The sequence below is a fragment of the Gopherus flavomarginatus genome, chromosome 3 (genome assembly GCF_025201925.1).
Source record: "Gopherus flavomarginatus isolate rGopFla2 chromosome 3, rGopFla2.mat.asm, whole genome shotgun sequence".
Classification (NCBI taxonomy): Eukaryota; Metazoa; Chordata; order Testudines; family Testudinidae; genus Gopherus; species Gopherus flavomarginatus.
Genome location: NC_066619.1, coordinates 124981155 through 124994116, shown reverse-complemented (window position 1 = coordinate 124994116; position 12962 = coordinate 124981155). Strand labels below are relative to the sequence as shown.

The 12962-nt window shown below is 46.0% G+C and overlaps 1 protein-coding gene across 3 annotated transcripts in view; it reads left to right on the top strand.

Moving 5' to 3' along the window:
• SHB (SH2 domain containing adaptor protein B) overlaps positions 1–12962 on the top strand; it is a 148004-nt gene that overhangs the window by 38675 nt on the left and 96367 nt on the right. For all 3 annotated transcript variants that reach the window (XR_007772998.1, XM_050943142.1, XM_050943141.1), the window contains one exon: positions 3697–3814. Coding sequence is in view for 2 of the 3 variants with exons in the window: in XM_050943142.1 (XP_050799099.1) it covers positions 3697–3814 (118 nt within the window). In the remaining variant the exon portion in view is untranslated. The remainder of the gene's footprint in view (positions 1–3696; positions 3815–12962) is intronic.

Below are 12962 nucleotides of genomic sequence, written 5' to 3'. Positions count from 1 at the left end.
CCGCCCCTGCTCCCAGGGGGTGAGATGGGGAGTCCTGGCGGTGCTCACCTGGGATGGCTCCCATCCCAGGAAGCATCCGGCAGGCTGGTCCCTCTGGGGTAGAGAGTCGGGTTGGGGGGGGGGTGGTGGTAGAGAATTCTTCTCCTTTTGGCCTTAATCTGGAAAAGGATCAAAAAAAAAGCAACGTAGGGCTTTAACAAACTGTTTTAAAAAAATCTCTAAACTTCTTAGAAACTGTGAGAATTTGCAACTGTCAGCAAGTATAAAAGAAACCATATGTCAGCATAGGCTAGCTGCTTTATCTAGGCTGAGAATTTGTAAATTCTAATTTAAACTGAAATAGTAATGCAGGCAGCTGGGGGCTCTCTGACAGCACAGAGCTAGAGATCCAATTTTAATTAGAAAATACAGATACGGCATTTTCGAAAGAGCTGGTCCCTGTGTCTGTCCAAGTGAACGCTGCATTAGCTTGTTACTTCTGCAGCCCTCTGCATTTACACGTTTTATACACCATGTTTTATTTCGCATATTGATTTCTAGATTATGATGAATAGCCCAGCACTTCCACCATCCGGACGACATAATCATTTTTCCACTTCAGGGGGAAAAGTCCACGGATCTTACATGGGGGTTTCCCCTGCTTGCAGGATGCTGGAGACAGAACTGTTAACAAATCATGAGTTTGATCCTGCAAACAGATCCAGATACGCAGACCTGTGTTCCTGTGTGAATCCCAGCAAGGATACACGCATGAGAATAAGGCTCCGTACATTCAGATCTGTTTGCTGCATCTTTGATTACGTCTCCTCCCGTAAAGCAGGTTCATCATTTCAGTCCCTCTGGTGGTGTCTGGTACCTGGAGCACTTGAATGTGTTACCGTCTTGCTTTTAAACCAAATCAACATTTGACATTCTGCTGTTGGACAGCGTTGTGTCTAATTTTTCCCTTAATGCTTTTCGGCAAATAGAGAAGAAGAATGAGCAAATAAAGCACATTGTCCTTGTGAGGCTATTTTTCTGTTTCATGTCACTTTAGTGCAGTTATTTTAAAGAAAGGCAGCTATTACAGTGTCAGTATCTGGAATAGGGGACCAGCAGGGAGCCCAAGATACTATCCATCAGCTCTTGACAAAGCCCTATCCGGGAAAGTAAATGGATGGTGATTCATCTGTAGGGCTTTTACAGATAAATATGCCCTTGTTACTGGGAGGAATTACTGCTGCATGATGCACTTTGTTGTCTTTGTGTTGAGCGCACGCAGCCGCTGACACTGCTCTGACAGCACTGCTGATTACAGCTCATGCATACATTACTGAAGCTGTAGCATTTTTCATTGCGTTAACTATATCTGCAATAACAAGCCGTTCAATTCATTGTTAGGTGAAACAAAGGATTGCTCTTTCTCCTCCTGATTTTCCTTGTCGTCTTAGTGGTTTTCAGTTTACCCAGGCCCTCAAATATCTTTAAATTGTATGTGGAAAGCAGGCACCGTAGGTTTAGACTTAAAACAACCGAGAGAAGTAATTTAGAATTGCAATAATTAACTTGTGCCTGTAGGGATGACATGAGGCAAATGCTCCTTTTTTTTTTTTTTTTTAAAGTATGAGTTACAAATACCCTGGCTTATACTGTGTGCTGTCAGATAGCGACTTCTCCTTCATTGTGACACTCTCTCATGTGTGACATGCAGGGACTCAGGCCATGATTCTTAACAATGGGAGTGATATGCATTTGTGCACTGTGTATGTTTTAGTTACCCTCCCCCCTGTGTGTGTGCGCACACAGACGCGCACACAAAACAAACCCATATGATTGCTAGGCTGTTGGGCTTTCGGTGAGATCTCTCTGAGGATTCTTTGGGGTTCTTCAAGCTCTTAGATTCCTGCTCCCCCATGCTCAAAGAGTAATTTGAAAAAAAGATGGTGACCCAATTGCCATCAGCCACCTCTAACACAGAGAGACGGGAGTGCGGGTGCTTGTGCTGGATTCACGCATGAGTCTGATCCAGCAAAGTGCTTAAGCTGATGAGGCACCCCATTGGCTGTAATGGGGCTCCTTGCATTACATGGGGAAGTTCACGCAGCTGTCTGCAATGGCACGCTTGCGCAGAATACTGTCTGTAAACATCTCCTCCTCAGCCCCTGCCCACTCTGGGCAGGAACTAAAATTGGTCTTTTTGCCACATCCCACTTTCCTTCCCTTCAGATTCCTCACCCTCACCCTCTGGGCTGGCATGTGGCTCGGTCCCTGCCCATCAATTCCGTTGCTGTCTCTGACTCCGCCCTTGCCTGAGTGGTTTCGCCCATGTGACATCTGAAGCCTGGAACTTTAAATCCAGCTCACGTGGTGCCAAGCGCATTCATCTTCTCTTGTCACTGGCTTCATCCTCACTTCACTCTCTGGTGGTGTTCTGTGCCCTGTCTGCTCCGTCTCGCCCTATTCTCAGTGTCAAAGTTCCTGGGGAATGCAAGTGCGTCAGCGGTACAATTGCAGCTTGCCTTATCTTTAGTTTTTCATTCTTGGACTTGCCTTCCCTGTGCCTTTCTTGTCCGCCACCTCCCTTATCAGCATCAGGCTGAGGTAGATGGGAAGCTCTTCGGGGCAGCTCAGCCTTTTCCCTTGTCTCTGTAAAGCTCTGTGCAAAGTTACAGCACTTTTGACTTAATTAGTGGGCTCCTGCCCCCTCCCTGTGGCCACTGACTGCCTGCCGCTGAATGACTGACGTGGCCTCCAGCCCCTGTTTGGCATATGCCAAAGTTGCAGGCAGCCAGCAAGGGGTGGGAATGGATGGAAAGGCAGCACGTCCCAGGTAACACAGTACCCAATTTCACCTGCCCCTATCCATCAAGGAAGAAAGAGGTGGCGCTTGCGTTTGCTTAATTTTAGTTTACTTTCTTGCCATCTAATTTCATGTGCATTTATGATGGGGAAATTGAGTGGCCTTTTACAGTGTTTATAGGGAATAAAAAGTATGGGTCAGGTGGAAAAACTCAGCCTCAAAGAATAGGCTTGGTTTCATGGTCTAATTTTTTAAATGGAAAATTAGAAACCAAGGACTTGAACCATGCTTGGGTTTTATTTAATGCGATGAGAAAATGTGTGTGTTTTTCCCTAGGAAGTAGCTTGACAGTATTTTAAGGTACTGTAGCAGTTTTGTGGTTTATAGCTGAGTAAATATACACGAGTTAACAAAGCACATAAAAATGATCTCAAGTATTGAAAATGTGTGACGAGGAGAGAGGCTTTTTGGAAGATCTGAGATGGTATTGTGATAAATTGGAGTCCTGCGGTGGATTCAGTTGTGCTAAGCGTTCATATCTCATTAATTTGCTAATGACCCATTATTCGCTGTGTGGTGATGTGAGAGTCAGACTCCTCAGCGGAGAGCTGCTTTTGTGAGAGGTCCATGGTTGAATGAGGAGATGCAAGCACTTACATCTTGATTTTGAGGAGAGCACTTAAAGCAGGTGCTTTCTGTTAATCAGATGTTTAAGAGCTTTGCTGAATCGGGGCCTTACTTCCAATGCTAAAAGGGGTTGGCTAAGGCCTCTTGTGACGCTTTTGTTCCCACTTTCACTGTACAGATGTCACCCCTTCCAGCACTTGCTGCTGATTTAGTTTCACTTAGTTTTAGATTGTGAGTCTCAGCTTACAAAAAACCCTCCTCCGCTAAAAGTGTATTTTTCTTCATTTCAGGTCTTGATAGCAGATGACTATTCTGATCCGTTTGATGCCAAGAGTGAGCTGAACAAAGCGGTGAAAGGAGAAAACACTGGCTACATGGAACCTTACGAAGCCCAGAGGATAATGAGTGGTAAGAATATGGGCGGTAGGCAGGTGTCAGTGAGATCGATATTTGATATGGGGTGTCTTCCACATGACTATCCTGGTCGTCAACCTAGCTGAACCAAAGGTCCTTCAGCTGCGTAACACATCGGTGCAAGTATGAAGATTAAACTGTGTCTTATGTAGCAATTTGAAACTGCATTTAAGACATTCAGGAATAAAGTGAGCGAAGGCAGGTTTGCAATTTGCAGCGCTTCCTGCAGGAGAGAACTCTGGCCAGGCCAGTGCAGCTTTGTGCAGGGCGCTCTTATGATGGTTTAAAACGGGCTTAGATCAGGTTAGCTTGGATCAGTGTATTTACAAGTGGGTGTCCACACACACAGTAGTCTTGGTCTAACTATCTCGATATGAAATCGCACAAGTTTCATAACTTGTTTAACTAAAGTGACTTTAGGTTAACTAGTGCAAATAGGCAAGCCCTGGCCATTGGTGGGAGGGGAGGGCGTGCTGCTGCTGGGTGGCACCTGACCTCTTGATTACCTGAATTCCTGATTATCCAAATAAAATCCTTGTTCTCTGTGATATTTGGGTAATCTGAAGCATACGTAGATAAACGAACACCTGAATTCACAATCTGCCGTCTGCCTGAGACTTTGGCAGATAGCCTGTGTGCCTGGTGGCTGTTGGGATGCCACCATGATACCATGGCAATGAGTTTAGAATAAAAGCACAAACAGATACACACATCCTTGGGCTCTGGCTAGTGAAGCTTTAATTCTGATCTAAGTGGTTTTTGCATGGGGACTTGTGGCATGTTGCTAAGATGCTGCTTTGTACAGCAAGTTCACCGTTACATTAAACGAGTGTCACAAAGGGCTCTATCCAATGCCAGTGCAATCAACGGGGATCTTCTCATTTCCGCAGTGGGCACTGGATGAGGTCCAAGCAGGATTATATTATTTGGGGAGATTAAGCAGCGGGAGAAGCCAAAGCTGTACGAAGCAGCCGTCCTGTTTTAGTATAAATGCCCATACTTCTGTGTTTTTGTTTTTTTTTAAACAGCACACTTGAAGAGAGGTGCAGAAAATCACCTGTGATTATACTGTTTATAAGCAGAATGCTTTCAGTGTCCTATCAAGGTGTCATTGGGCCTTTTTGTTTTTATTGTTGTAAATCTATTCAGCCATCTTCTTCAGAGGCTTTTTAGATGAATTGGGTTGAATGCTTTCTTGCTTTCTCTGCTATTGAATAAATTTGTCTTTTATTTTCAGTCTAAATATCATGGGGGGGTTTGTACATTTTTTTTCCTTTCATGTTTACAGTGCTTTCATTTCTTCACAAATATAAATGTTTGCCCTATATAGAAATTCTGTGTTTTAAATAATCCATGAAAAGGACAAGACTGTTATCTCAGCTAATGCGCTCTGCAACACTGAGATACCAGGCAATGAGATTGTGGATGTGCTGCTAATTCATGAGAGCATTTTATAGTAGTCTTGGTCCGAATAGCGTTTGATGTAGCAGATGTACTGGCAGGCCAGTTCTGTTCATATGTATTGGTATAAGGTTGATGTTTAGAACTCTGGAAGGATGTTAAATCATCAGGAGTCCAATCAAGCAAAGTGAACGCTGAGCACTCTTGGCTCCCATTAAATTCAGTGGGAATAGAGGATGCTCAGCATCTCACAGGAGTTGCCCAGCACCCTCCAGGATTGGACCACTGATTTTGTTGTCCACTACTTAAGGACATGGTTCAACTCCTATGAAAGCCAATGGAAGCCTTTCCACTTACTTTGGCTGCAGTTGGATTATGTCCCTTAATATCTGAGCATTGTGCTTCTCGATGCTTCATTGCTTGGAGGGGAACCAGAAAGCTTATTTGTTGGAAGCTTTCAAAGATTTCGCTTTGGATTCCTGTATTGGCATGCAGGGATCTGTTACTGATATTATGCAACTGCTCTAACATACCATGTTTAAAGAGCACATTCTTATTTCAGTCTTTGTTGTATGTGAAATGTTCAGTGTTGAATTCCTCCATGAAGTTGTTAGGTTGGCTGTGGTGACTGACAGGTAAAAAAGCATGTTACAATTGACAGATATGAATGAGATTTCAGCTGATACGGAGAACTGGCTTAGAAAGAAAAGTACTCTGATTTGTTTCAAGCACTGATTGATCCCAGATAGCGGAAGTCCGCAAACTGAGGCAAAACCTGCCATTTATTTCCTTTACCTCTCCCAAACACATCCATGGACTTCTCCCAAGTATCAGAGTTACCTTCCCAGCTTTTAAAGATATTTCAAAACTACTTTCTTAAAGAAGACAAATGATGGAAGTTCATGGATAAAAAGATTCTGAGCAATGTAAAACAGATGAAACGGAAATCTTAACCTTATGTGTGTTTCCCATGTCCGTGAATGATAGGTGTGTGACCAACGGAGTTCTCTTAACTTCTCCGTATCGAACTAGTGTTAACCAAGGCACCAATGCAGCAACTGGCTCCAGGTGCATGGACCCTGGCTGAAGTTAAGGACAGCTCTTTGTGGGCACATGGGTTTATCAATACAGAACACTTTGCCAGGCAGGGACCTAAAACCTTTCGGTTTCATGCTGCTCAAGGTAGAGAGGAGAAGGCAGTTGAGTTAGTAATGAGCAGAGACTTCTTATAACGGTAGCTTCTCAGATTGGAGCTACAGTTTTAAATAGTCTGTCTTTTTTTCAGTCGTATATCTGGAGAAATAAGTTTCCCTCAGAGTCCCAGCCTTCTGTCAGAAATAAGCTAACCACTTCAATTGTATTAAGTCGTGCCAGAGCTCAAGCAGGAGAAGGATTACGTTCTTTAATGACAATAACTTTGATTGTGTACCTGACAAATATAGCTTGTTTGTAGACAAGATAACTTCCCTTACAGTACGGTGTAGTCCTCTGAGCACTTAATTTGCAGTAGCAATGAAATAAGACAGTGAACCTTAGCAGTCACTGGTTTGCCTGATCCAGCACCCTGTCCAGTGTAGACGCAGCTCTCGTCTGGTTCAACATTTGCTTTTCAGATAGTGCCCCCAAAAGCGCGTTCTTTGCCAGACTGACGATTTAGCTTGGTCTTCACGCTAAAGTCTGTAAATGGGGAGAAAATCTCTTTGTGGTCTGAGTTTTAAGACTGATGCCAGAGGGAAAACAAAATGTTCCTGTTATGGAGCATATTTGCTTGTTCTCCTGGCAGCAACTGATGTTCTGTCTCAGCCACTTGGATCAGAGAGAAATGCTTATGGGCTGTCTTCAGTGAATGTTCTTCTGACCTGGCGCCCTGTGAACTCTTAGTCTAATCATGGTCTCTCTTCCTTGTTCTAGGGTGGGACCTGGGCTACCCATTTCCTCAGGAAACCTAAGCCACGTTTTGGACTCTGTTCCTTGTGGTGGCCTAGCTAATCTTTATTTTGTAATAAGTATTTTTACAGCACCTAGCACTAGGAGGCACTGGTCCTGACTGAGACCTCCTAGAACCATTGTAAAATGAATAATAAGCTTTGTGAGACATTGGAGGTGACTCCACAGCTCCAGTTGCATTGAGATCCCTGTTTTCACACTCCAGGGACTGAATTTAGTGTCGAAATTTGGCGAAAGGGAGAACTGATCTTTTCCATGAAAAATATTTACTAGTTTTTTAGAGAGGAAGCCTTTTAAAATATTTCCTTGCTGAAATATTGCTCTGTTTGCCTTGGAGTTTGGACTTCCTATCGCTACACCAACATTGTTCTTCCGCTCCAAACTACTTCTCTCTTTCTCATAATGCCTTGGACATAAGCCACTTGTCAGGCTTTAAAAGGAAACTGAGTTACTGCCTTTGTTCAGAATTGCTGTCCTGAGCTGTGCAAAGGTTAGCTGTGGACATGCTCATGGCCATCAGCTACTTTTCTTCTTGGCAAATCACCGTTTTCTCTGTTAGCCAAAATGAATCATGTGAGACTATGTTTGAAAAACATTTCTTGTCAATGTTTGCCTGAGACTTCAACCAAAAATTCAGCCTTTGGCTATTGAAGCACTGCATGTTTTGGATGAATAGATTGGATAGATTTGTTATCTAAAGCATACTTATATTCCTTTCCATGGTCAGGGATAAAAGCAAGGTTTAATAAAACCCCAACATTGTCTTCCTTTATTATTGTGGAATGAGCCTGCTGTTTAATTGTGTCACAAGTGGGTAGGCAATAGTCTTGATAGGATCATTTAACATGTTAAACAGCAGGACAGAACTACATAATTGATTCTTCATTTGTCATTTTACGGTCAGATCTGTGCTTAAAACTGAACAAAGACCTTCTTGGGCAGCAGGGCCCTAAATACATTCAGTGATCTTGCTCGTTCTGCATTTATGCCCTTTACTTACTCTAGATTGGCTTTCACTTCCCCAGGGATGTGCTGTTAAATGGATACAGTGCTTTACTTTGAAGACCCTTCTAATGCATTTCATGGACACTCACAATAAGATGTTGGCTCAGGCAGTATCGAGGGATCTCTGTCGAATACTTCGGAGAAGATAGCTTCATAAAAAGGGCAGAATTGCAATGCAGTTACTAAAAGTCCTGATGTCAGATTATGATGTCTGTTGTTAATGGTTGGCATTTGGAGTGCGTTCGGTCTGTAGTAGCTATAACGTGGTATGAGTGTCGGTGAAGCGCTTCTGAAGAGAAGATCCATAAAGGCACAACGAAGGTCTCAGAAACGAAGGCCAGCCAGCCGTGTGCTGGGATCGCTGTGAGGTACAGCAGTTCAGAGGAGCAGTGGGATCTGGTCTGCTGTATGGAGCTTTTTGATGTATAGGAGGGAGTGCATCTGCTCTACATTCTTTCCTGGGGTACGACACTCTCTTCCAGGGGCAGATCTGCCCTTCAGGCTGGTGGGGAGGGAGGGAAAGGCAGTAGCCTCTCGACCCCTTTTTGAGGTGCTGGACATCCTCATACCACTACACAGGGACCAGCCCTTGCACTCTCTTGAGTAGGAACTGCAGTTGTGCCTGACTCTTAGCAGGGCACGCAAGGGAGGGTGGGGAAGGGGGAGTTCCCTGTGCTCCTGCACAAGGGCTGGGCACAGTCCGGCTGTGAACTTGTCTAGGACTGTGTATGGCTCAAAATGGAAAACTTAACAACGCAATAAAAAGCATTGAAAGGCTCAAATCCTGCCAGTGACTTGCTTGAAGCTGTGGCCCTGCCGAGTGCATTAGATTTTTCAGGATCATGGCTAAGCAATTACAATTAAAGAAGTGGGGGTAGGTGGGTGGGAGAGGATCCAGTTTCTGGCAGAAGATGTTAGTAAAAGTTGCTCAGTCAGCTTGTCCCATTTCGGTCCTTAGCAGAGCGCTGGAAGGCAGCTTTATAAGGCGAGCCCAGCATCATGGTATTGTCATGACTGCAGGACACCTCCTAGCCAGAACCTAGTAGGAAGGACTGGAGGGAGGAATGCGAGTAAGAAACCTTGTGTCTGACCCCTGCTGTTTGGAAAAGAGGCAGCTACCGGGATTGCTGCTAGGCTGCTGTCCCCAGGCGCTGCTCAGGGGCTCCATGGGTCATGTCCGATTCTGGGTAGTAGATGTTCAGCGTGTGCTGAACCTTTCCCCAATCCCTGTGTAACCGCTGGCTGCCAGAAGGCAGAACGCCACCTCTGTCCTCCCTCACCCCACAACCATCTAAGGACCTTCTTTCTGGCTGGGGAGAGGTGGAGGGAGGAAGGATCTGTGCTCTTCTTGGCACCGAAAGGGGCTCCCTGCTGCTGGGCCCCTGGCCAGCTCTTCTAGCTGTTGATAGTGGGGCATCTCTACTGCTTTACCTCTCCCAGCCTCACTTTTCTCCCTCGCACCAGCCCAGTGCCACCTGCTGCTCAGAGCTTTGTCAAGAGGCAGCAGTGTGTAACGGGACGGGACGTGATTGCTGTCTGTCTGGGTAGCAGCTGCAAGACTCACCTCGGTCTTGGCGGTTTCACTGATCTGTGCTGGGGCTGTCTGAGAGCAGCCCAGCGTCTGATCCACCAGGTTCTGTGTGTGTCCCAAAGGGCTACACGGCGGAAGGAATTGGTGGCTTGTGTGTCCTTGCAGAGCAGGTGGCTGAATGGATCTGTTGGGCCTGGGTATCATTGTTGAAGAGACCTGGGAGATCAGGTGCTAATGTGCTTTTAAAACTGCATCTGGGCTCTTAGCACCGAGTATCACCCCTCTTGGGGCGGGCGGTCTGGGCTGAGTGGGGAGTGGTTTTGGGGGACTGCTGTGCCCCTGCAGCTGTGGATGGCTGTGCTCTGCAGGGCCATGCTTTCTCTAAAAACTGCAGCAAGGCCCATTCTGTGCTGTCCTCTCCTCCTGCTCCCCAGCACTTCGGCAGTACCTGAGCAGTGCTGTGCCTCCTGATGATTCTTCCAAGGCGGCGCATCTCCTTCTGTGCAGCTGGGGTCCCCGGGAGCAGTGAGCTGAGCCCTCCAGCTAGGTGACCAACCTCTTGCAGCTGAGTGAAGCAACATAGTCTGCAGACTGCTCGCTACACTCGCCAAAGCAGGACTCTTTCAGAGCCCAGAGGGGAGGGTCCAAGTATGCCCATGACTCAGACAGTGTGCTAAAGCAGTTATACAAGCATGCAGCGGAGCACGTGTGTCACCTTATCAGAGGAATAAGTGAACACTAATTACAGTGTTAATCTAATCCACTCTGAGACTTTGTCCAGTTATGTCTGTTGTGACAGTATTTTTTTTGAGCACCAAATTAAATTAGTCTCTGTTTCAACTCCTGATTTCAATTAGCAGGGACTCAAGATGACACATAATTGATTAAACAAAGATCAGTTTGAAAGATGATAAATTTAGACCCAATCAAAGATTACATCAACCAAACCGAACTGCACTGCAAAATGTCTGTAAAATTCATGCTATCCTGAAAGAACAAAAATGAATCCCCCTTCCTCCAGACATCAGCTGGCAAGGCAGAGGGTGCTGGGGCTTGGGGCTTCTCCTTTGTCCCTGGACAGTGCACTGCTGACAGAACAGGGCATTGGGCATGTGTGCCATTAATGGTGTTTGCACATCATACCATCCCACAGCTCTGTGTCTGATTCAGTGCTCTCCTGGTCCCCTTGTTAAAATTCAACCCCCTAAGTGAAGGAAGGCTTGGGGTGACTTCTGTCTGCAGTGCACTTCACCCCCTCTCCAGACACTGGGTAATCAACATCCCAGCCAGAGATGACTTATCCCCAGAATCTAGTGCTGAATAGCAAATGTTTTGGTCTTTGGAAAGGATCAGATTGTGCCGGGAGTTGAGTATTTTCAAACACGTCTGTGGGAAGGGTATTCTTCACCTCCTCCAAATCCCATTTCAAATTACACAAGCTGAACTCGCTGCCATGCTGTTAACATAGTCTGTATGTCTTTCAACTTGCAGAATGGCTCCAATATGCATAATGCCTGTCTGTTGTTTCAAGGTTGCATAGAGGCCAAGTTGTAGTCATTTTCCACGTGCTGCATGTATTAAAAATAAAAAAATCCCATGTGGCTGTATGTAAAATGCAGCACTGTCCTATGCCCAGACATGTTCCTTTTCTAGACAGGCTTCATTCTGCTTCTGCGTCAGTTTCGCTCTAGCATTCAGCCTTTCCTAGTTAAGCCACATACTTTCCCATTCTTCTCAATATCTCATAATACAGCTGTGCTCTATCTTTAAGAATATGTAAACCATAGTTAATAAAAATTCTTTTGTTTTAACTACAAGCAGTCACCCTTTCTGATGTTACTTCATTTCCAAAGTGTGTTCTGTCAGCCCTCAGAATGCTAATGAGCATGGTATGTGCTGTACCCAGAATGTGTATCTCTTTTTCCACGTGTCATCTGTTTGCTAGGCTACTTCAAACTGGAACTAAGGTGCAGTTTTTTAAATCGTTGAGATGGTAATTAACCATTAACACGACTTCCCAGGTCATGGGGGTGAGTTCTCCAGCACCAAGGAGCCTCCACGTCAGAAGTGGATGACTCTTTCTGAAAGAGAAGAGTTAAGACGTGCTGGGCCTGATGCAGGCTGCTCTAGGAGAATTTCTCTGGCGGCTGGCCTGTGCTATGCAAGAGGCCAGACCCTTTGAGGTACAACAGGGTCCCTTCCACGCAGGTCCCACCATCCTCCCCAGTACTCAGGAATCATGATACTTTTGTCACATGTATAACCGTGGTGCTGTGGAGCCCCAGTCGTCGGCCCCGCTGTGCCAGGAGCTTGGACACAAAGCAAAGGGACACACTTTGCCCCAAAGAGCTCAATAAACCCTTTGACAGGCTGCTGACTTCCCATTTGCCAGTCCATTGAGTACTGCTCCAATTGTCCCCTCCTGCAACACTGTGAAGCACGTTGTGTTTAGCTATGGCGGTTCTGCAACCCACCCCTCTCCTGCGGCAGGATATACTGGGCTTTCCCCTCACCTCTCAGGCCAAATCCGAACCTTTTCCATTCAGCACCCACTGTCATCCTACTCAAACCTCTGACAGCCAGGGATTCCCTTCATATGCTCTGCATTTCTCCGTTGTGTCTGCCCTTGCCGTTTGTGTAATCGGCCAGGGGCCTGTCTGTCTGGGCAGCCAGACCCTGCAGGTGGGCGTTGCTGCCGAAGATTGGCAAAGCAGGAGCCAGGTGTGAAGCAGCGATTCAAGGCGCTGGTTTGATTGCTGTTAGTCCTGAGGGCTGGCAGCTTTTCATTTAGCCTTTCCGCTAATTTTCTTCTCCAAACTAGAAATTGGAAGAAGTACGAAAGGAGAGCTGCCTCCTGGGGAACTTCTGTTTTCTCCCCGGAATTCAGGGCATTAAAGTCTGAGCATGGGCAGGACGGTGCTAATCCCAGGGGCCGCCCTTGCCATCTCGAATGAGAGCTTTGCCATTAGTACAGAGGGCACAGAGTGGCCAGTGACACTGTGGACAGGGAAGCTAATGCTGAAGGGTTTTGCATTGCATGGTGCTCTGGATGCACATCTAGCATTCTGTGATCTGTGCAGCCGCCAGGTTTGTACAGAGCCTGGCGCAGTGGGTCCTGGTCCATGCCCAGGGCTCCTAAGCACGGCCACGACACAGAGTGAGCTTCTAGAAAAGCAATTCCTTTGTTTCAGCCGTCTGCAAAATTCCTTGTGGATGGGAAAGTCTCAGCATAGCCAGTGTCTTCCCATACTGTGGCCT